Source organism: Entamoeba invadens (genome assembly GCF_000330505.1).
Source record: "Entamoeba invadens IP1 unplaced genomic scaffold scaff_1105074725591, whole genome shotgun sequence".
In the NCBI taxonomy this organism is placed as follows: Eukaryota; Evosea; order Mastigamoebida; family Endamoebidae; genus Entamoeba; species Entamoeba invadens.
Genome location: NW_004191750.1, coordinates 312,982 through 336,496, shown reverse-complemented (window position 1 = coordinate 336,496; position 23,515 = coordinate 312,982). Strand labels below are relative to the sequence as shown.

At 32.1% G+C, this 23,515-nt stretch overlaps 11 protein-coding genes across 11 annotated transcripts; 5 read left to right on the top strand and 6 right to left on the bottom strand.

Annotated features, from left to right (window-relative positions):
* Nucleotides 1-5: 5 nt before the first annotated feature.
* Nucleotides 6-371, bottom strand: EIN_170870 (chaperone Clpb, putative; the record flags this gene model as incomplete). Its single annotated transcript, XM_004183850.1, has 1 exon — nucleotides 6-371. One exon carries the CDS (start codon nucleotides 369-371, stop codon nucleotides 6-8), a length of 366 nt encoding a protein of 121 aa, XP_004183898.1.
* Nucleotides 372-1,081: 710 nt separating this feature from the next.
* On the bottom strand, nucleotides 1,082-1,519 carry EIN_170860 (coactosin, putative; the record flags this gene model as incomplete). Its single annotated transcript, XM_004183849.1, has 1 exon — nucleotides 1,082-1,519. The coding sequence occupies one exon, from the start codon at nucleotides 1,517-1,519 to the stop codon at nucleotides 1,082-1,084; it is 438 nt and encodes a 145-aa protein (XP_004183897.1).
* A 2,711-nt stretch (nucleotides 1,520-4,230) lies between these two features.
* Nucleotides 4,231-6,934, bottom strand: EIN_170850 (hypothetical protein; the record flags this gene model as incomplete). The annotated part of the gene is made up of 2 exons (XM_004183848.1): nucleotides 4,231-6,285; nucleotides 6,353-6,934. The coding sequence occupies 2 exons, from the start codon at nucleotides 6,932-6,934 to the stop codon at nucleotides 4,231-4,233; spliced, it is 2,637 nt and encodes an 878-aa protein (XP_004183896.1).
* A 1,979-nt stretch (nucleotides 6,935-8,913) lies between these two features.
* EIN_170840 (hypothetical protein) lies at nucleotides 8,914-9,582 on the top strand (the record flags this gene model as incomplete). Its single annotated transcript, XM_004183847.1, has 1 exon — nucleotides 8,914-9,582. One exon carries the CDS (start codon nucleotides 8,914-8,916, stop codon nucleotides 9,580-9,582), a length of 669 nt encoding a protein of 222 aa, XP_004183895.1.
* Nucleotides 9,583-9,729: 147 nt separating this feature from the next.
* On the top strand, nucleotides 9,730-10,334 carry EIN_170830 (hypothetical protein; the record flags this gene model as incomplete). The annotated part of the gene is made up of 2 exons (XM_004183846.1): nucleotides 9,730-10,008; nucleotides 10,071-10,334. 2 exons carry the CDS (start codon nucleotides 9,730-9,732, stop codon nucleotides 10,332-10,334), a joined length of 543 nt encoding a protein of 180 aa, XP_004183894.1.
* Nucleotides 10,335-10,454: 120 nt separating this feature from the next.
* EIN_170820 (hypothetical protein) lies at nucleotides 10,455-12,521 on the bottom strand (the record flags this gene model as incomplete). Its single annotated transcript, XM_004183845.1, has 1 exon — nucleotides 10,455-12,521. One exon carries the CDS (start codon nucleotides 12,519-12,521, stop codon nucleotides 10,455-10,457), a length of 2,067 nt encoding a protein of 688 aa, XP_004183893.1.
* A 154-nt stretch (nucleotides 12,522-12,675) lies between these two features.
* EIN_170810 (hypothetical protein) lies at nucleotides 12,676-15,405 on the bottom strand (the record flags this gene model as incomplete). The annotated part of the gene is made up of 1 exon (XM_004183844.1): nucleotides 12,676-15,405. One exon carries the CDS (start codon nucleotides 15,403-15,405, stop codon nucleotides 12,676-12,678), a length of 2,730 nt encoding a protein of 909 aa, XP_004183892.1.
* A 2,461-nt stretch (nucleotides 15,406-17,866) lies between these two features.
* EIN_170800 (hypothetical protein) lies at nucleotides 17,867-19,693 on the top strand (the record flags this gene model as incomplete). Its single annotated transcript, XM_004183843.1, has 1 exon — nucleotides 17,867-19,693. One exon carries the CDS (start codon nucleotides 17,867-17,869, stop codon nucleotides 19,691-19,693), a length of 1,827 nt encoding a protein of 608 aa, XP_004183891.1.
* A 621-nt stretch (nucleotides 19,694-20,314) lies between these two features.
* Nucleotides 20,315-21,409, top strand: EIN_170790 (hypothetical protein; the record flags this gene model as incomplete). The annotated part of the gene is made up of 1 exon (XM_004183842.1): nucleotides 20,315-21,409. The coding sequence occupies one exon, from the start codon at nucleotides 20,315-20,317 to the stop codon at nucleotides 21,407-21,409; it is 1,095 nt and encodes a 364-aa protein (XP_004183890.1).
* A 94-nt stretch (nucleotides 21,410-21,503) lies between these two features.
* EIN_170780 (hypothetical protein) lies at nucleotides 21,504-22,127 on the top strand (the record flags this gene model as incomplete). Its single annotated transcript, XM_004183841.1, has 1 exon — nucleotides 21,504-22,127. One exon carries the CDS (start codon nucleotides 21,504-21,506, stop codon nucleotides 22,125-22,127), a length of 624 nt encoding a protein of 207 aa, XP_004183889.1.
* Nucleotides 22,128-22,239: 112 nt separating this feature from the next.
* Nucleotides 22,240-23,232, bottom strand: EIN_170770 (hypothetical protein; the record flags this gene model as incomplete). The annotated part of the gene is made up of 1 exon (XM_004183840.1): nucleotides 22,240-23,232. One exon carries the CDS (start codon nucleotides 23,230-23,232, stop codon nucleotides 22,240-22,242), a length of 993 nt encoding a protein of 330 aa, XP_004183888.1.
* Between the last annotated feature and the right edge of the window lie 283 nt (nucleotides 23,233-23,515).

The window sequence follows — 23,515 nt, the reverse complement described above, 5'->3', positions numbered from 1 at the left end:
TGCACTCAAACCTCTTTCTCCTCAACAAGTGACAAGATCACTGTGTCAAGTGCAAGGTACGTATCACCCATCACCTTCTGTTTTTCCATTGCTCGTCGCAGGACTTGTTGTGAGGATGGGTGCAGACCAACTTCAACAGGCGCAGGGTCTTGCACTGGTACTTTCCCAATCTCTTCATTAACTGCATTCTTCATCCTCATCACGTCACCTCCACACATCTGAACCACTCGGACAACAATGTTCTGCTCGTCGTCCAAGATTGCTTGCACCATGTGCATCGGCACTATATACGGCGCCTTTCGCTGAAAAGCGATTTGTTGCGCGTCTTTAAACATTTTTACTGTTGCATCAGTCCATGTATTTGGATCCATTTGATTTCTGACTTCCTAGTTGTCTGCCCCTTTATATATCAGTACCCTCACCTCAAAGCAGACACGTCAACACTCTGTAAGCCGATGACGTGGTCTCTTTCCAAAATCTAAACTATTCTCTATTACTATATTTACCATAAAATATTGTTGTCGTATAAATAGAAGTGCCACGTGTAAAATATTTTGTTATTGTTACTAAATAATCGTTAATATACTATAATTGTATAATTTTTATATTTACATTTTTTCTGTATTTTTTGTAGATGATATTACCTGTGTCACATTAAAATAATTGTATTAATAAATTTATATAATAAATTATTATCAATATAGTAGTTGGCAATTCATCACTCCTTGTTACCACATGATATAATATTTGTTTAAAATATCGTTATTAAGTAAATCAAAATAATTTCACACTACTAACTAATAACATTTTTTAATATATTAAACCATTATTTCTTTTATATTTTTAGATTAAAAAGATGAATTATTTATTTTTAATAAAAAGTTATATTTCAAAAATTAAGTTCAATTATCAGTCTCAGATTTATTAAAAATTAATAATTATTTTTAATCTATTATATATAATTAAATTTTAATAAAACAATATTATAATACATTGTAAAATAACAATTATTAATAATAATTCTATAAAACAAAAGAGTATAGTAAAGAAAATCAAAGTAAATTTGAGTGAATTAGCAGACTTAGAGAACGTGAACAGCCGATCCCGAAGCGTTTCTAATCTTTTCGATGATGATTTTATCGGAGACATCATTGACATCAGAGCACATATGTGAGACATGGAACTGACCGAACTTGTCTTGGATCGAAGATCTGTGCATTCCAACACCAGCCTTTTGGAGTCTTGGAGATTTGTCTCCGATATAGTTGATGAACGCAAACTTAATAGTAACAGAGTCATCAATTTGGTCGGTTTCTCTGACAAATCCGAAGTAAATTTGGTTTTCCTGGAAAATACCTTTCATCTCGTCAACACCCTTATCACCAGACCCAGCAACAACCAAGTTTTTACTTTTTGGTGCCTCATAAGTCAAACAGACCCAGTTTTTCTCTGGTTTGTTCGCACGGATTTCTTTCATAATGTTTTGAAACTCTTCTTCGTTAACTATGTTAGCTTCCATTATTTTTTAAGTTTCTAGTCTTCCATCTTAAAAGTCCAATGACGTGGATTTCAGAACGAATCTCAATGGTTATTTTATAATTAAATTTACTATATTATATGGTTAGTTTTTTGACGTGGAGGTTAATTATTCAGTTCGACGATTAATACTATTTCAGGATATACTCATTGATTTTGTTGAGCCCATATCTGTGCTATTCAAAATATATTTAAATTAATAATTAATTTATAACAATAACAACAGTTTGACTATTAATAAAAATGTAATTTTGAGAATCTATTTGGAAATAAAATAATAGAAACATTAGAACTAATGAAATAAATAGTTTTAATATAGTTTTACATAATATTGTTATATATATAGAAATACCAAAATAAATAACAAATTTTCAATACTAATGTAAAATAAATATTATTTCAGACATTCAAAGATACTTGAAAAACCAACCGGCAAAATGGTTTCCAAAAACTATTTAATGTTTTTTTCAATAAAAATTTGAAAAAACATGGCAAAATACAAAAAACAATAATACACTATAAATTTATGGTTTGCCGGTTGTTTTTTTTTGTGCCGGGCTATTTTTTGGGTATCTGTAATAAAGTTATTTTTAGTGAAAAAATTAAAACAAACAATTACTATTCAATTAAAAAGTATTGGTTATTTAATTCCATACATTGTTAATTTTTTAACAACGTTACGAAAATTTTTTATAATAAGATGATTTGAAATCTAAGGTGCAATTCAATGCACTTGTGTGGATTGTTTAAAAAGTTATGATTTGGGACAATATTAAGCGTGTTGTATTGAAAATAGTATAAGTAATGGTTGGTGCTTTGAGTTGGAGCTTTTTTAGTGCAATTTATACTCTGCTTTTGTCTTGTATTCGATATATGTTTTGTTCATCATTTTTAACTGTATCAATTATCAATATTATATAAATTTTGTATAATAAATAAACAAAAAAATATAATAGCTAAATAATTATATTAATAATATTTTTCATAGTAAAAAACAAGAAATTTTTTTCTTAAAAAATTTCAAAAAAGTTTTATTTTTTTGAATTTTTTTTATAATTTTTTTTAAACAACAATTTTAAATTTTTAATAATTCTATAATTAGGTTAAAAATATAACATTTAAAATATAAAAAAGAAACACATTTAAGACACAAAAAAAAATGCGGCATATGTTAAAAAATGCATAACACCATCAAATAATCAATGAAAAAAACTAAAAAAGTCGAAATAATTAGAAAAATTCATTAATTTGCACAAAAACAGGATGTTTGTATAAATTTGTTTTTTTTCTTTCAAAATGGGATTGGTTTGTTTTTCTTATTAATACCACAATTAATATGTTGCATTTTTCATTCATGTTTTTACTTATACTATAATTTATAACATAAATGTAATTTGATTAATTATAACATTATTAATGTTTGTATTATTAATTATAGATTGCAAGTTTAACGCAAAACAAGTTTTATTTTACAGATGATTGTCTAAGAAGTAGAATTATTATTAATGAAATAAAAAACCATTTTTACAACAAAATATAATTTCTATGTTTTCAAAGAACTTTCGATAAAAAAAACAATAAATTGTGATATTTTGAATTATTCATTTTACTTGAAAAATTGAATAATAAAAATAATCACAAATAGTGTAAATTGGTCTTCTCAAGGAATTGTACTCTCTCCATTAACAATTTATAATATTTAAATGGTATTATTGTGGTTTATTTAATTAATTTAAAAACAGTTAGTTTTGATTGATTTTCGATAGTAAAAAAACAATTAGTTAATTATAGTATGTTATTATAAGCGAAGTATAATTTTCAACAATAGTTGTTGTTATTAAAAAATAATAAATTTTAATTCTATTATAATAAGTTTTTGGGGACATTTTTTGAAATTTAGATTCCAAAAACAAAGACAAGACAAAACCAACAAAAAAAATTCTGTATAAGCAGTCCTTCCCGTTTTTACGGCTGCATATCGTTCAAAATAGACTTCAACAAGAGCAAATTAATATCCAAAATTACAGCTTTATTAACAACCTTTAAAGCCTCGTTAATACACAGAAAAACGGGTAATTGAGGATATGTGCTAAAAAAGACAAATCCAAAATTCATAAGTAACGCCACGTGCGCGCAGCCTCATAAGGACCGATCTAAAATCACTATACAAAATGGGAGACGACCAGACTGACACAATCATTATCATCATCTTTTGTATTTTCATCCCACCATTGGCCATCTGGTGGAAGACAAAGGAAATCGGAATGGACTTCATCATCTGCTTGTTGTTGTGGCTCATCTGTTTCGGCATTGGAGGAACCATATATGCTATCTTTAAGTGCTTCATGAGTTAAATGAGAAATCTTAATTTCATTTTTACATCTTTTTCTCTTCATATTGCATCATAATTTCTATAACCAAGCCGTCCAGTATTTTGAACTGAAAATTATAACATAAACGAAGTAACAATTTTTAAAAAGTGGTTTGCCTTTTGTAATTGTCATCGAAATTAATTTACAATTCTCAATATATTTCCAAGTAATTCATCACATTAAAACACCATCGAATCAATACAAAAACCCAAATATAACCAAAGTAAATATATTTTGTATACATTGAAAGGTCTATAAGAACGTAAACTTTACCATAAAAAAATAATGAAAGTGTTGACTTGTGAAAAATAAAAAAAGAAAGTTATGCAGTTTCCTTGAGGATGAAGAAGAGGTCACTCAGAATCTTTTTGATTTGCTCTTTAGTGTACTTTTGATTTGTTGGGAGGAGTGATTGTTTGAACCCGTCTGGAACTTGGTACTTGTTCGAAAAGATCAGTTGCATATTCTGACAGAAGACACCCGGATTTTTGTTGTAAATGAGTCGTAACACAAAGCTTGCGTTGTCGACTCGGTCCTTCGAATACAACGAGACAACGCTCTCCATGATACTCAATATCACAGTTGGTTGCTCTATATATTTATTAACGCGATTTTGCATAATGAAATCAACGAGTTGGTCACAAATCCCACGATATGCACTTCTATCAGCAACCTTCAAAAACGAGACCAACCAATTCATCGCACTTTCGACAAAATTGTCCGGGACGTTTGTCTTAGCAATACCGAAGATACAATCTGTGATATCGATGATCACATCGTTCGCGTCGATTGTACAGTTTTTCATCGCTTCCATAATAAGTGGCAGACACTGTTCTTTCAACGGTTGTTTGAATTCGTCAAACTCGAACAGTGCGTCGATGATTTTCGAGAGCGAAAAGATGAAGAATCCATTCTTCGTGAGTACATACCCCTGTGTAAGTAATGAAGTGGTTTGTCCAAAGAACTGGGAACTGTTTCGCCGCGTCACTTCATACATCACACCCAACGTCGCACACCCCTTTTCATACACTTTGTTCGCCTTCCTCTGCACTCCATTTTGAATGACATTATGAAGCAATTGAGGAATCTGGAAATTGACGATCATCATTCCAATTTCGTTGTGGTGTTTTGACTTCTTTAACCCAATGAAAATGGTCTCTAATATCCACAACGCATTAATAGTAGAGTCCGTCAATGTGTTGGACGTTTCATTTAAAACATTCACAACTTTTATAAACAATTGTTCCACGGCTCCTTGGTTCCCTCCAAGCGACATACAAAAGGCGATAATTATATCCTCAAATTGCACTTCATTTCCTTTTAACTTGCCTTGAAGGATGGTATCAACCACATTTTGGAACATTTGTTGGAGGCTTTGGTATGACCCAATTTTTTCTCCAGACTCCTCAGCTAAGTTTCTAAGTGCTTTTGCAGCCTTTTCACCAAAGCCTGGCGCTCCAACGTACTTCATCAAGAACGTCACACAACTCTCTATAACGTTCGGGAAGTTCTCTCCAAAGTACCTTGCGTAGTCACCTATTGTGACAATTAAAGTTTTTATAAATTGTTTTGGTACATTCGTGTTTTGATTGACTAGCTGAATGGAATACGAAAATAAGTTGATGAGTTGCTGTGATGAGACTATCGACAAGTCTTCATACGCAGCTTCTAAAGACGCCAAAATGACTTCTTTGTTGGTCACATTTTCCCATAAATAGACCAACATATTCACTGAAGAAGTACTTCCAATCGTGTCCACACACTTTCTGACCAAATAAAAAGTGGACGTCTCTCTGAAATGCAGAAAGTCCTCCAAATCTTCGCCCTCTAAATTTTTGCAATCCATATGAAGGGTCACAACCTTTTCTAACATCGCTTTCGCAAATGGCATGAAGAATTCATACAATTCCTTCGACTCTTGTGCCCTTTTCGATGACGGCGTTTCTAACAATGAAATGGCTGCTTCTGAGACATCGTGAATGGTGTTTTCCTCAACTACATTTGAAGCGACAACTAACAAGTTGAGGTAAGCAGAAAGTGTTTGAGAGTATTGCGATTTGATGTATGTGTAAGCGTCCATACTAATTAACTGGGAAATAGTGAAGAAGCAGCTGTACGGGATTTTTTGGATGACATCGACGTATTTCACAAACTCTTGCAAAATCAGTACCGTGATGTTCAGAATGGCGTCTTTTTGTCCTTGGCATTCCTTGTTCGTTTGCATCATTTTAAACAAGAAGTCATCAAGAACAGTCGAAGCAGCTTCTCCATTTTGGGTTTGAAGTTGTCGTAACAAGAAAGGAAGAACTTGTGAGTTTCTATAATAAGTGATCTCAACACCACTATTTTTCACCCAAGACGATAAACACTCCGAGGCCTTCTGTGTTATTTTATTTATTTATTTTTATAACTATAAACTATAGTAAAAGAGGGTTGGAACAAACAAGTCTGAAGGATATACTATTCTGTGAGTTCATAGATACAACAAAGTCAAGAACAGATGGAGTTGCTTGTGCGATAATCTGAATGAACTTGGCTCTCATTGAAGAGTCAACCAAATCCATTTTTTCTGCTGCACTGGCAATTTCTAAAAAGACTGAAGTGAGTAATTCGGCATTTTGAGATGTGTTTGGTATTTTATTCACAATTGTATCGATAAAGTTCCCCCAACTCTGGTCGTGTAATGTAAACGCGACAATGGCAAGGGAGAGCTGTTTCACAATCAATTGACTCTTTTGAAATTCAAATATTTTTTGAAAGACAAATTCGTTAATTTGTTGGAGAACTTGTGGCTGAATCTGTGAGAAATTGTACATCAACTTCTTTTGAAGAATCATTGAACCGTAATTCACTTTAATCAACTGAAGAGGGTCTGTGGAAGGTGTTGTCATGAGTGGTTGGAAGTAATTAAAGGCTTCGGGTTTCTTCAGAAATTCAGTAAGGTAGGCCATCGACTGGTTTTTCACAGTAGGGCTCACGGAAGCGTTTCCAAAAGCTTTCTGAATTAAGTCGTTTATGTTCTCCATTTTATTTTTTTGAAGTTCGAAACCTTTTATTTCCTTTTGATTTGCTAATATGAAGTCATATAACCTAATCGTTGAATTTTGAAAAAAATTATCTCTCTTTTGTGAATTATTTGTTATGAGGTTTATTCCCGATTTTTTATACTAAGAGCACAACATTTATATAAAAAATAAAAATTCACAAAGTATTTTTATTTTTTTGCGTTGAATATTATTATTAAATTAAATTTATTAGTTACACAACAACTAAATAATATAAAGGTCAAACTATAATTATTCATAATTTACGTAGTATTTTAATAAAATAAATCATTATTATTATTATTTTAATATAATAACTTTTATTTTATTAATTCCAATAACAATCCAAATAAAATTATAGAAAATGTGAATTTGAAAAGATATTTGGTTTTGTTCATAAATTCAAAAAATTCTTCAGTTCAGTGAATTTTTTAATGCTCTATTGCCTATAATATGGAGCATTAAAGACGCACCTAAACATTCTGTTTGAGCACTTATTCCACCAACTATCCATATATTCACTTTAAGTGGATTACTATTGAATAAACCCAAAGCAAAAAGAACACATTCGCATCCCCCAGTATGAACAAGGAATGTAGTGACATAAGGATTTTTAAATAATAGCTGAGAAATGGACTTTCTTTCATAATAGTTACAAGAGTAAGTATTCTGAAGAATGAAAATTGGGGACTTTTAATGTTGTCAGACAGAATTATGCCTCTGGACAGTTTTTAAAAGCACCACAAGCTATTACATATTTTGTGTGTTACTGGCTAAAAAGTTATAGAATGAAAAAGGTGTTTTTTAAAACGAGGTAAATAAAATATATAATGAGAAAACCATTAAATTTTTCAAATTAAAATTAAAAAAAAGTGTGTTTGAAAAAAAAAACAAACCAATTTGTAATTTAATTCCTATGCTCTAGACATTAAAAGTTTGTTGGTTGGTGTTAATTTGAATCGAAACTATAAAAATATTAGCTGTAAGCATTGGATTACTCGGTAAATATATAATTTATTTTATATAAAACAATTTTAATTATAATTATAATAATTTATAACAATTAAAAATTTGAAACTCACATTCCAACTTTTTGTACCATTTTTAACTTAGAAAATCAATTATTTATTACAAAAGTTACTGATTCATATCTCTAAATAGTAGACTTAAAACAAGTTTATTATTAATAATATTTTAATACATTATTTTATATAGAGTTCGTTCGAGTTTATTTTCTTCATTTTAAACTCCTTTTTACCAGATTAGTTCAATTATATAATAATTTAATTATAAATAATAATATTAAACCAAACATAGTTCAAGTTAATTTTAGACTAAAATATAATTAAACAAAAATATGTCCAGATTGAAGTTGGTTGATATTGATTTATTTATGGTTTATACGCGTAACAATTTTGATGGAATTTGCGATTTTTGATTTATATAATGGACAAATTATTATAATATTTTTTACTCTATATTTACAGATAATAAACATTTTTTGTTAGAGCAAAATGCAATAGAAATTGAAATAATTTCCCGAAATAATTCAACATTTTGAGCTCAACAAATTCATTTCTTTATTTATTCAACCATTTTTTTAAATTACATTTATTAAAAAGAAAATTGAAAAATTTTTCAAAACTGCTAATAAAATAAACATTTGATAATTGTAACAAATTTCTAATAATGTCACAAACTTATACAATCTCTAAGTATTTGCCTTTTCACTATTTTCTTGTCAATAAAACGTGTTTTATCTGATATATTAACTAATTTATTCGATTAGAAACGATAATAAAAATGATAATTTAACGAAGAGACATTTAAAGAGTATAATAACCAAAAAACAAGAATACCCATTTAATGGTTAAATGTATTTGATTTTCACCAATATAACTGCAATGATTACCCTTTTGTAATAAGAACCCAAAATTAATACCACTTTGAACCTCCATTTGATGAGCCGTGAAGCACATTCATTTCAGTCTCGCTCCAAACGCGCAATTTCCACTGCGATGCTGATATACCACTTTCTATGGGAAGAAGGAAGAATCACCTTTAAGAAGTCGAAACAATCCACGTATGCACTTAAGGTGTTAATTGGTAAAGAGGCAATTCTTAAAGACCGTGTGTTTAGTCCAGATCACATGGAGTTTTTGTCAAACACTTTTTGTCGCAAGATGAACATTTTAATTCAAAAGGCACGAAAAACAAAAGCTTCACAGCTATCAGTCAATTTTAACAAATTATCAAGTGTCAAAGACGAAGTTAGAAATAATGACAATAAGCCCAAGACGATGATAACAGTCTGTAGAAACAGAGAAGCTGCATTTTCCAACTTTTTAGCTTCTGTTTTAATTGAACGGGGGTTCACACTGAACTTGACTTTAATTACCTTTAAGAACTCAACAAGTGCAACGCACCTTTATGTTTGGGATTCAGTCATCAGTCCACATGGCAACACTTTCTTTCCCGATCAACATGAAGATACTTTAGTCGGACTTATCAACCAAATTCAGAAATACAGAAAAAACACCACACTTTGCAAGGACAACTTCGACTGGGGTCTTTACACGCCAAGTGCCTTTTCACCAACAGACAAACAACTCTATGAGGTGTTGTTGTAATTTATGTGACTTAGTTGTACTATTATTTTTTAACATTTTTATCATAAAGTATAATACAAATGACAACAAAACAAATTCTATTTAATATAGTATTAAAACTATATTAATTGAAAAATCAAACTTCAATTAAAAACCATTCAAATACCAATGGAAGACGCACAACACATCATCGAATTTTTGCATTTAATAGACAAACTCAAACACACTCCCCGAACCGGGTGGGTGTATTGCAAAGTGCCAAATCCTGAGAGCATAAGCGACCACATGTATCGAATGGCTGTCATGGCGATGATACTTGCGCCACCAACAATCGACCGGTCCCATGCAGTGATGGTTTCGTTGTGCCACGACATGGCCGAGGCGATAGTTGGTGACATCACACCACACGACCCAGTCACTCCTGAGGACAAACACGAAAGAGAACTGGTTTGTGTTATCCAAAATGTTATACAAATTCCATTTCAACTTGAAAGAAATTAACACAGTAGAAAGCAATAATGGAGATGTCTAAACTACTTCCAAAGGAGCGGGGAGAAGAAATAGTCAATTGCTGGAAGGAGTTTGAAGAGAAGAAAACGGATGTGGCTAAGTTTTGTGCTCAACTTGACAAAATCGAAATGTGTGTTCAGGCAGGGGAGTACCAAGATAAATTCGGGCTTAACCTATCTCAGTTCTTCACTTCAATGCCAGAGAAGCCTGTCGATGGGCTCCAGACTCTTTGCGATGAGGTTTCTAAATTTAGTAATAAATGAACTATACTTTATAGCTTTTTTATATATTATATGTTTAATAATACTTTACTAAATAATAATAATTCATTAGATCAGAATGCCTATAGAGTGTTGATATATGAAGAATATCTTATGATATTATCACGGCGTCAAAGAAAAAATCGAAAAAATTCCTCTGCGAAATATTTCTTCTTCAGCACGATACGGATCCCTCGAAGGATAACTCCCACTCAATGTACATGGGACAAGACAGCCTCTTGGAAACTCCGTAACATCTGGCAAGAACGCCACTTGAAGATTTTTTAAATTATAAAACACGTCAAACATGTCTTCATAAATTGGGACGTTTGTCATCTTGATGAATTTTAAAGACTTTGGCAAGTGCAGTGATTCGTAGAAAACGGTGTCAAAACAGATTTCTACGAGTTTAGTACACAACTCCAAATTTATATTTGTGATTTTTGCGTTTGTAAGAAACAGCTTACGCAAATTTAACGGAAAAGCTATTTGGACTTCCTCACCAACAAGGTTTAAATGAAGTTCTTTTGTTCGAACAAATTGGTTTAAGTTGATGTCATTGTGTATAATATAGAACCACCGCACCATCAGGGTTTTAATGTTGTCGCTCTTTGGTGGAATTTTCGAGTTGATTAGAACCAACTTTTTGATAGTACTGTCATATCCGTCCGAGTAATCCCCGTTGAAGTTGACCATATGAAGCTCAGTCAAGCTTTCAGGAAATTCAAATCGATCTCTTTTGTTTTGTCCACACCTTCGAAATTCCTTCAAATTGGTCAATCCCACCAGTGATGGTGAGTATGACGTAATTCTTATTTTCAATGAAGTTAAAGAGTCGGGTAACACACTCAATTTCCTCACAACGTCGATCCCAAGATCCTCAAATTGAATCTCTCCCAGGTTTTCTACTGTATTGACAACGTCAGTTGGGAATTGTAATCCTTTTAAAGTCTTTGGTAGAACAAGTGGAATGTTGTAATTAACTGGAACAGTGAGTTTCTTTATGTTGCTCTTTTCTAAGTTCATTAAAGAGACACTGTCCTTCATAACTATTTCATCAACGTTCTGTGGAATGTCGAACGAGTACCCATAAATGTTATTCAACTGACAACACCCATAAAATGGGTATTTAGACAAATCAATACGTCGAACAGACGCATCGTAAACGTTTCTACCACTTGTCATCACAATATTAAAAGGCATGTACTTGTCGAAGTAGTTACATATGAGCTGCCGTGTGTTTTTTGAATGAAAGTCTTCAACTTTAAAATTCTTTGTGTCGAGAAGAATCAAATCTTTTGTGTTCATCATTTGTAGTGTGAAATTTCTGACACACAGCGTCACATTTCTTTTGTCAAACAGATGATAAGTCCCATTATAATTCTCATGGTCGTTTGACACAATAACAACTTTCAGCGAATTGAATTCCGAAATGACTTGCGTAAATGCACGGACGACCTTTTCAGTGAGTGTATATTTGTTTACATCAAATTGCACATACTTCAACTTTGGGAAATTAGTGGGTGTTATTAATTTATAATATGCAAAGTTTACATGCGAGAACCGTTCAACATTTTTGTAACACATGAGTTCCGACACGTTTGTTGCACAAAATGATGTGATTTTGTTTGCAAACAATTTAAAATTGTTCGTTACCTTGTCGGTGTATTTTTGGGGGCTGTCTGTCACATGAATTTCTTGGACTGATTCCGGTACTCGAAACGTAAATAACAGTGAGTATGGAATTTCAAGGATCGTCACCTCTGGAATCAAAGTAAATGCTTTGACAAACTCCGCCTGCCAAAATGGTGATTCTATAAAAGTGGTATTACAAAAGTCACTCACTGAAAACTTCTTTTGGGGTACTGGATATACTTCCAATAGTTCTGTTGGGTATATGACATTTTTTCTGAGCAACATGAGAGCTTGTTGTGCTTTTTTTGATACTCTCAAAAATCGTTTGGCGTACTTCACATTTTGTAAATACGGTACCACAAGTTGAAGCTCAGATAACCCAAGCAAAACCGACCCAATGTAAGTCACTGTGTTTTTTTCCTTTGGCAATTTATTCTCTGTTTTTGTTTCAACCTTCACCTTTTGTTTTATAGTCGTCTTTTTTCCCACCTCTTTTTTTTTGGAAGGAGTATCTTCGTTGGTGGTTGTGACATCCTTCTTACTCTTACGTGGCATTGAACTTATTAGTTTTTTTATTACTATAATTATAAATTAATAACTTATAACTAACTACATTATAATAATAATAAATATCATTTTCAACAAAGAAAAATGAAGTGCAGTTATTAGTTTATGAAACTAGATAATTAATCATGCGAAGATGGACTTTCTAGTCACAAGATCCTTCTTCAGAAGAAACTGACTTTTCGTTTAGTCTGTTCTTAGTACCCATCTGTTCGCTATCTTCACTCTTGTCGTCGTCGGAGTCTTCAACTTTCACAACGATTTGGTCCTTTGTGGTTTGTGCTTCTTTATCAAAAATTGAATCCTTTTCAGTACAGACGGCTGTATTGATTGTGTGCATCTTTGTTGGTTTTCTTTCGATCTCTCCATCTTCGCTCCCAACTGAAATTGCCTTAATCTGCTCGTTGCACTTTTCAATCTGTTTGATCCCAACAATACAAAAGACTTCGTCATCTTTCTCAAGTACCATCTTTTTCTTGATGACAAGACTTCTGACACCTTTATTCCCTTTACTCTTTAAAACACCCAGACACTTTATCCCATTCTCAAACAACAAACCAAACATCTCACTAAACTGTGCACCAACCAATTCATCAGGGACATCCACCTTGGTAATACCGTATGTTCCTGTCACACCAATTAAGTCGTTCCACACATGGCTGTTCTTTTTATAATAACACATATTACTCAACATCTCATATATGCAATTCTTAGAAAACGGACTAGCAAACCGTTTCACAAATTTCGAATTGGAAAAGTCGTTAATTTCACATGTGATGTGGATGTAGTGGTTTTGTTGATATGTTTCTTCCTCTCTGCTCTCATTAATAAATCCTTGAATTAGTTTGGTCACCACAATAGTCTTTGAGTCTATTTTCGGGTCAAAAGACATCACAGAAACACCAATTGACTTCGCAAGTTTGACCTTAGTATACGTAGTTAATGATAACACATCCCCAATATATACAAAGACGTTTCCAAGTTGTTTAATGCGTTTCCAATCCTTCTGAATTGCTTCCAAATTTTCAACAACGACGACTAAGGAGCTCTTCGTTCTTTCTCGGAGCTTCTCTAAGACCAGAAACACACCTTCATGATATCCAAATATAACAAAGTGTTTGTCTCCTTCAAACTTAGTAATTGTTTCCACCTTTGTGTCTTCTTGGTCCTTTGTTGTTTGTATATTCTCATCATTAGCGTTGTCAGCAATCATCTGTGTCTTCATTGATTTGGGTTTGTCAATAGACTTGTCCTTTTGAGACTTTTTGCTCTTCTTTGTTTTCTCTTTGGCGTCTTTCATCTGATTCCGAAGTTTTGTGTACTTGTTTAGTGTGCAGAGTACAAACATGTACGAGTCGTTTGTGACCAGTTTCATTGAGTCAAAGTACTCCATGTTGCCATCAATTTCAATACTCACCACAAGGACTGAAAAGTCGAGTAACATGGCCTTAACAATTTCTCGACACTCTTTGCCAACAGACTGTTGTGGCACTTTCATGCTTCTCAAAATGTTCACATGTGGTTTGTTGGTCATCGAAAACATTGATTGAAACGCCTCAATGTAGTGTGTTGTACAAATTTCACCGACCATTAGAACTAACATATTTGATTCATTGATAACATCCACTGAAAGACGGGAAAACAGGTCGTTCATGTAATCATTCTTCAAATAACACACAATATAACTTTTGGAGTATGATCGTATTAATTCACATCGTAAATACGTCAGCATATCATCGCCATCCGAAGTAACCATGACTCGTTTCGCTCTTGCAACTGCAATGTTTTTAAGATCTAATTCGTCAGAACTCTCACCTTCATAGAAGTGCCATTTATACGCCCGTTTTTGCACGGGATCACATGTGAAGGTAGGAAGAATTGCAACCAAATCCGTTTTAAGATAATTCACTAATAGAGGAAGGACCTCAACATCACCAGTATACACAAAGTGGTTTTTCATGAATTTATACGTCTTCTTCTTTTTCCACGAGAATAGCGAAGATGTGAGTTTGGTCACATAGACTGGAAAGATGACGAAGAACATAATGATATAAAATATACAATATATCTTGCCAAGTAAAGACTTGGGAGCTATGTCACCATAACCAACTGTTGTAACAGTCACCACACAAAAATAGATACAATTGTGCCACTCGTGATACGCAGACTCCGGATCAAAACCTTCAAGGAAGTGGAACAAATTCGAGGAAAAAAATAAGAGTGTGAATATCGTGAATAACGCTTTAACAGCTGTGGATACAATGTCATAAAATTTTTGGTCTTTACCAACCCATAAGAAGTTGATAATGGTTCCAAGAAGGACATTGCTGTATATGATACGAACAAAACTCAAAGAATATATATGAGAGTGTTCACTCCAATTCTTGAATATACTCTCTTCAGTGACTTGATAATAACAAATTGGTATAAATGTAATGACACACATAATCATTGCCACAAACGCACTCGCCTGTCTTTTGAAAATAAAGAGCACCATTTGATAGAAAGTGGTAGCAAGAAAGTAGCAATTCACTATAAAGTCGTAAAACAAGAAGTTGTTCAAAACATTTTTATCGGTAAAGTACGTTGTAATAACATGCGTCACACACAACGACAAACTGAGAATAAAGTCGATTGATAATATAAAGCTGGCGATGTACGAACTTTGTAAAACATGAAAAATTTTAACCAGTGTGTGTTTGGGTGATTTATGGAACTTCAAAGTGGAGGTTAGCTTTGTGACTTTTATTGCACTCATACTTTGCATAATCTTATTCGAAATCGGGTCAAATCCAGCTTTCTTCATCCGGCTTATGACACCGACCTTTTTATCCTTATCAGGTTGTTCGGATTGCTGAGGTGTGGAGCTTGACATTTGTACGTATAATTTTTGGTTTTGTAGTTATAAATTACTTTTCTTTATTTGGAAAACAACCTTTTCGCTTTTACAAAAATTCATATTCAATAAAAAAACCAATGAAACATTAAAAAAAAATTTCAAATTGTTTTTTAAACTAATAATAGTTGAAAAAAACAAATATTTGTTTATTATCCTGAATATTAGTAGATGTAAACAGCATGTTTTTTATTGTAGTTTTGAATATTACGTTACTAAATTCCATCAATTTTTACTAATAAAAAATAATATAACTAAAATAATTTCAACATTTCTTCAGTTTCAAAAGTAAAAAAAAATGTTGGGCTTATATTATTGGGTATTATTATTATTTATAGTTTATTATAGTTTTATAATAATAATATATGGATTGTCGTTACTTTAAATTAAAAACTTACTTCATAGTTTGTTATAAATAAAAAATAACGAAGAATCAAATAAAAACAATGTTTTATATAATTTAATTAAAATATCATTTAATTATACTAATTAAATATATTCAAAAATAAAAAAACTTGGTCTATAAATATAGCATAATAAAACATAATTTACTTATTGTTAATATTTAGAAAAAGTCTAAAAATGCCAAGTATAAAACAATAAAATAAAAAAGGATTAAAATTTTCAAAAAATAAAATACAGAAGTTTAGTGTAAACACTCTGCTTTTTCAAAAATTTAATAATAAAATTTTAATATAAAAAACCATTTTAATAATTAAATAATCCAAATTCAAAAACACAAGAAAATAAATATTATTCAAAAAGCTATTTAAGGTCATTGTTATTTTATCCTTTTAATAATTGATGAATATATTGTGAAGATTTTGGACATTTTTTTGGTAATCCTCAACCTTTATGATAATAAAGTTCAAATAACAACAGCAAAAAGAATCAATTATGTTTAACTCTTAATATATTTAAAGGTTGAATATAGCGCCGAAAAGTCAATTTTATTTTTTAATTCATTCTTTAGATTACAATTATCAGTAATATAAACAACTTTTGTTGTTTCTTTAATTTGAAAATCTTTTCAATTTTTCTTACTTGTTTGAAATATGCAGCTTTTTATTAACAAACAAAAAACGCAACTTCTTTGGATTTCATATAACAATTTAGAATAAATATAAAAGAAAACTATCATAATCTGATGTTTTAAGTTGACACAACCTTTGTATTATTTGGTTTCTATCTATTGTTCCAACAAAAATATTAATTAATTATATTCTTCAGTTGTACATTTTATTTTTGAAATAGTTCTTAATACGTTTTTCTTTTGTATTTTTGGATTTATATCATTAAATATATTTTAAAGTGTACTTATTGATACAGAATCGATATTTTTATTTTTAAAATATGGTTTCCAAACAATACGATTTCATGATAACTGTTTTGTGACATTTACTATCATATTCATTTGGTTAATCAACTTAAGGTTTGTATTTGGTTAAACCAATTTCGTTTTATTGTTTAATTTGTTTTAAATTCATGACTTAGTTCATCTCTTAATTGTAGCAACTTCACGATAATTTCACAATTTTGTTTTGAAACATGTTTCAATACAATAGGTCTGTCATTTTTATTTGTTGTTGCCGATCCTTTTCTTGAACCCCTAGTTTTAATAATATTTTAACAATTGTTTTCGATTTCATTATTATTTACTGTTTTCTAATTGACAGTTATTTTATTTTTTATGTATTGTTCTACTTCTTCAATTTTCACCAATAAAGTTTTCACTTTTTTATTTGTTTCTTTTTTATATTTTATTATTTTCTTCAAGTCATATACTGATAACATCGAGATGTTTTCTTTGAGTTGATTTACTTGTATTGTACTATCCATTGTTATTTGGTATTTTTTCATGGATTTGGATAGTTCATTTAACGGATCTTTTTTGAATTTAAAACCCGTCTCATTTGATTTACGAGTTATATTTTATTTTGATTTAACCCTATTTTTAATTTTTGTTATTGAAATGTTATTGTCCAAAAAAGGAGTTTTACCTTTGTTGTGAGTAAAAAACAAATAAAAAAGTTAAACATTTATTTGGATTGTCTTTACTCCATGATTTACAAATTTAATTAATATATTAATTATATATATTTACTATAGAAAAACAATAAAATATAATAAAATATATTATAGATGAATAATAATTAATTATTTTAATATATACTTTTATTAAAATAAATAAAAAAATTTTTAAAACAGTTTAATACTATTTTAACTAGTATTAAACCATTTAAATACTAAATAATAAATCTATAAAAAAATCAAAAAAATATTGTATTACCAATATTAATAATAATTATATAATAATCCAATAGTTTTGATCAAACTGAAGATGAAAGTTTTAAAATACATAAAAAAAAAGACCAAAATAATTTTCAAGCAAAAAAAAAATTTCCTGAACCATGTTACGAACAAAAAATGATAACGACTAATGACACGCCTTGCCTCTGTGTTTTTGGCTAATGTGGTTATGTACCTTGACTCTTACAAAACTGCCCAAATGTTTATACAAATATCCAAGTCAGCCCAGATAAGTGTTGACATTCTTAAGAAAAACCCATTGTATAAACCCATTCTGCGTCATCCGGGCATATCAGAACCGACATACCGTATTGATGAGCAGATATCCCTTGTGAAGGAATTACTCTTATTTCCAAACATTCAGACACTTTCAATCCCAGCGGGCCAAATAAATTTAGTTCCATTTTTAAACAACGCAGACCAAATAGACGTTCCTTTGGTATGTGATGTATTTTCTGTAGACAAAACTATACAAAACAAATTAATAGATGTTGCAGTTGACATGGACGACCGGCGGTTCTGTTTTAAAAATAACTTCATGAAGTGTAGAAAAGTCTCATTTGAGTATACCACTGGTTGTGAAGACAATCTATTCAAAGTTTTTGGTGTTCAAAGGTACTACGACTTTCTGAGGGTGTTTCTAAGTAAAACACCTCCACTCAGATTTTTTGAGAATTTGCAGCACCTCCACTTTAAGAAAGTCGTCCTCGAGCCTAAAACTATTAACGTTCTCAAAAATGTGATGGCAGTGCCAAACATTCTTGACATCGGGATTGTAACATTCCATAAGTGGTTCTATGGCATCAACCCATCAGTCATCATATCAACGCAGTTTGGTGAGATGCAGATAAGAGTATGCCCCAATGAAAAGGTTTCTCATAAACTTATTAATAAGTATTTACCCCTCAAGGCATTCGTTACAACGCCAAGTTCAACTGATTTTGAGTTTAATGTCGATTTGAGTCAGTTATTGTCAGTGACTCATTTGCAAGTGAAAAACGAATTTCTTCAAATTTTGTCACCAGAAACAGTCGAAAAACTCGACGCACAAAATATACCAGTTAATAGTACACATGTCAAGTTAAAGAATGTCATTCTCGGGTTTTCAAATAAAGTCGAGACCTTACCAAAAACAGTGACTTCACTGTCCATTTCAAAACGCGAGCAAATTCGCATGATTGACTGTGATGCCCTTAAAGAGCTTTGTTTGAACCGAGTCGATATGCAACGGTACAACTTGGACTTGTTTTCTGAGTTGACAAAACTGACACTTAGAACTGACGTTGTTTCAATCAGTTTAAAGAACTTGACAAAACTCAAAGTCCTCAATGTGGACCGGTGTCACATAGACGTAAAGGCCGAAGACTTTTTCCCCAAAAAGTTAGAGCAATTGACGTGCCTTTACACAATTATACCAGAAAGAAGTGACACCATCACTCGGCTTGTATTACGAGGGTGTGACGACTCGACCAATTTATTAGAGTATAAAAAATTAAAGGAACTTATCGTGTATGATTTAAGGGCTAAGAACACGTATTTTCCAGATAACTTGGAGTCGCTTAGTATTGTCCAAAATATGGTAACGGAAATCTATTTACAATATTATAAAACATTGTATCAAATCAGTTTCCAAAGTGGATATGCAAGTGTCATCACTTTCCCACAATCATGTGAAGTGGTTTGTTTTGAAGAGTATGAATTGAAAGCATCCAATTTGATTAATTCGAGAGTTAAGCAACTTGTTGTACTTAGCTCGGTATTCGATTTGGAACAAATCCCAGAATCACTTCAATTTTTAAAAACAGACAAAAAGGAAGGGTATCAGACTAAATATCTCCAAAACCATAGGAATGTTGCCACTTTCTTTAAATTGTTGGGGCGTTCTGTCACCAAGTTAGACAATGATATACATTTCGATTTACCAAAAAGAAATATCAAAAAGTTTAAAAAGTTTTGATTGTTGTTGTATTAGTAGTATTGGTTTTGTTTGTGTGTGATTTTAATTAATTTTTTAAGTAAAATTAAATTTGTTTTTATCTAATAAAATTGGATAAAGTTGGAAATAACAATTATAATAATTAAATAATATTATAATAATACATTTTTCTTTTTCATTGTTTTTGAATAATTCATATTTTTTTAACGGAACTTATTGAATTATAAAATGAATAATAAATAACAAAGTTTAACTATAAATACAATTTTATTTCCGTTATACTATATAGTAAAATATAGTTTAAACAAACCATATTTCTCCGACTTAAAAAACATTTTCTTTTTTCAATTGTTTTTATTAAAAGCAGATGGCAAAACTAAATATGATAACCCACAAACAACACGTTTTAATCAAAAAACAAAAATAATAAAAAATGTATAATCATTTGAGACAAAAACAGAAAAACACACAATGAATTACATGGGATTACTATGAGTTTAATAATTAATTCTATTTTTAAAAGCAATACTTGTATAGTATTTTCTTTTAAATAATATATCATTTAATAACATGGATTGTTTCTTGACATAAAATCCCATTAGTTTAGTTATTGAACTCGAAAGAACTTAAAACATACACAAAATGTCGTGGGAAAACACCCAAGCGACTATATTAATTGAAGGCTTTCACTTGGACATGGGAAACGATCACCACCGCTCATTTCAAGATATTTTGATTCATGTCTGCGAGTACGGAACGGTCTGTTTGCGCTCCGCTTCGATCATAGAAACCAACGCAAAGCAACTTCCACCAGACAAGTACCAGAAGTTAGTCGAGCAAGTGAGTGAAAACGTCAAATCGTTGAACGATCCTATTAGTAAATTGTGTTCGATAGTCGAAGCCGAGTGCGACAATTTGGTCCACCCATCCATTAAAGAGTTGACAACATCAAAGCTCGACGATCTCAAGAAAATTGTTGCGGAGTTCACTTCAAAAGTCAACTCCCTTACTTTCACAGATATTAAAAACGCCATCTCTGATGTTATTCAACAAACATTCTTGGTGATGCAAATCGTCATGAGCGACACTGCAGAAACTCTTTGCGACAACTGTGACTGCATTCAGCGAAATATCGATAAACTGTTACTCCTAGAAGGTGAAGTGTTTGCCAAAGGGTGTCGGTTAGTTGCCGCGCAAATGGTGAACGGCATTGGGTTACCGATGCGGGAACGTGGTGGTGATTCCTGTAGCGATGTTGCGAATTGCATCGACGCGATATCGGAGAGACTCTGTAAAGAAGGGGAAGTGGCATGTGTAGCGGAGTGTAAAGCCGTCATCGAGCGGTCCAAAGAAGTTTTTCGTAAGACTGTCAAACCGTTTAAGGTTCAGATCAACACTGGAGTCATCGAGAAGAGTTGTTCCTCTGCTGTCTTTCCTATATTTAATGATGCCACAATGGCAAATTTGGTTGACACGGAGAAGAAAGACGAAATTGCCAAGGAGAATTATGTGAAGGATTATTACATTGAAAACGTCAAAAAATTGGATATAGTGTATGTCGGATTAACGAAGGGAATTGCTCAAAACGAATTTGAAAATGTCGAGTTGAGTCAATTGGTTGATGTGATCCACCAGAAAATGGAGGGCCTTGATGAAAAATTGAACGAGGAATGTATCATGAACAACCCACACCTTGCAGTCACACTCGACAACCAGATGGACACTCATGTTTTGTAATCAATCAGCAGTGGTTTCGTAACTAATAAGTATAGTTTTTTTTTGGTTTCCAATGTGTATTGAATTTTTTAGTATTTGAAACTAGAAATCTGAAATGACGAAAATCGATTACGAACACCACGTCTCACCAAAAACACTTGAAATGCTTAAAAGAGTGACGACGTACAAAAATCCGTTTGATATAATTGATGTACTCCCCGAAGAATCAAATCAAGAGATCAGAAAGAAATATAGAAAGATATCACTCATGTGCCATCCAGATAGATGTCATCACCAACTGGCAGATACCGCTATTTCGTGTTTGTCGCTGGCTATGAAAGCGTTGGAAGACGAAGACCAAAGAAGAAAATACACTGACATTATCGAGCAATCGCGAATTGAACTGAGTAAAGAGCTGAAAGAGCGTGGCGAGACGATTGATTTTAAGAGTGAAGAGTACAGAAAACGGATAGCAGAGCGTTCGCAGAAGATCATCATTGACACAGAAGAAAAGATTCAACGCGCCGAGAAAATGCGACAAGCAAATCTTAAACGCGAGAAGGAGGAAATGCAATACCAACAAGAAATCGCAAAGAAAAAGAAGAAAGAGGAGGACGACTGGGAAAATTCTCGACAACAACGGGTAACATCATGGAAGGCGTTCTTAAAGAATAAAGGCAAGACAAATGGCGACTGTAGAGGACCAACCAAACCACCCAAAACCACTCTTATGAATTAAAGTACTATAATTATAGTTTCAATGTACTATTTATGACCAAACTCCAATTTATTATATTATTATAATAAAATGTATTATAATAATTACTCGACAAGAAGTAAAAAGAAGTGTATTACGAAGCAAAGGAGTGTGTGAAGAAGAACACTGGGACTAAATAGACGATTGGTATAGTACCGAGCAACACACTAAGAGCTAAGAACACGAGGAACGCTGGCACGAGAGATGACCCGATCTTCTTGAAGAAGATTAAACAGAACAACATGATGTAAATTGTGACGAAGAGAATGTCAAGAGAAAACTTTGGAATGGCAATTAATGTGGAAATGAATAACATGAGTTGTTGCGAAGCGAATATGATTGAGACGATGTAAATTGGGGCTAATATGAAAGCCTCGATTTGAAGAAACCCATTGAAGAGACACACTAAGAGAAATACCGATAACAAGAGAAGTTGGATTGATACAAATGTTCCATTCGTCTTAGAAAATTCTGCCGTCACATCTAAACCAAATAAGAAGAACACGAGTGTCGGTACAAATAAACATGTTGCGAGTTGCATCTTCTTGTTGATCAAGCCAAAGGCTAGAACAAAAAGTAAGGCACTTGGAAATACAATTTTAGAGCCACTGAAGGCGTTAATCCATATTGTCATATACCCCTTTGCCACTGGAAGTGCTTCAGACAATATGTGGAAGAACTGTAATATCAACCCCCCAATTTGTGAGACTGGAAAACTCGATACTTTTAACGCAAAGGCGGCAGCATCATCTATCAGTTTTACAGAGTCGTTGTCTATAGTCAAAATCGCGAAGTGCAAGATGACGACTGACACGAACAAAAATGGTGTTGCGATGAAGTTGTGTTTAGTCACCATAAGCAGCAAAGAAATGAAAACGGCGACTAAAGAGGACGCCAAAGTAAAAAGATTACCCTTCAAATAGTCCAAGTGTAACCCTGAGATGACGCGCAAACCAGTTTCTTTGGCAAAAGTGAGTCGACGAGTATCATTTGCAATGAATGGGGCATACGTCTGTGATGTGCGTAAGAGGGCCTGGAGAAATAACACTCCTAATACCAAATAGAGGGCATTAGTTAATTTAACCATCCTATCTTGTTTAGAGTTCTCACAAAAAGTCAATGAACTCATTTTATTATTTGATGACGTGTGAGCAAAAGATGTTCTGTTCTTTTGATTTGGATATTATGAAATTATTTGACTCAACACAGGACCAAATTTGTGGGACTTTTTTTGTGAAAGAAAATGCCCAATTTTGAGTTGTTCAACTTGTTCAGATATTTTCTTGGAGTTTTTGTTATAATAACGAATATAGTTCTGTAATACTTTATTCTATTAATAAATTACTACTATTTAAAATAGTTTTTTATTA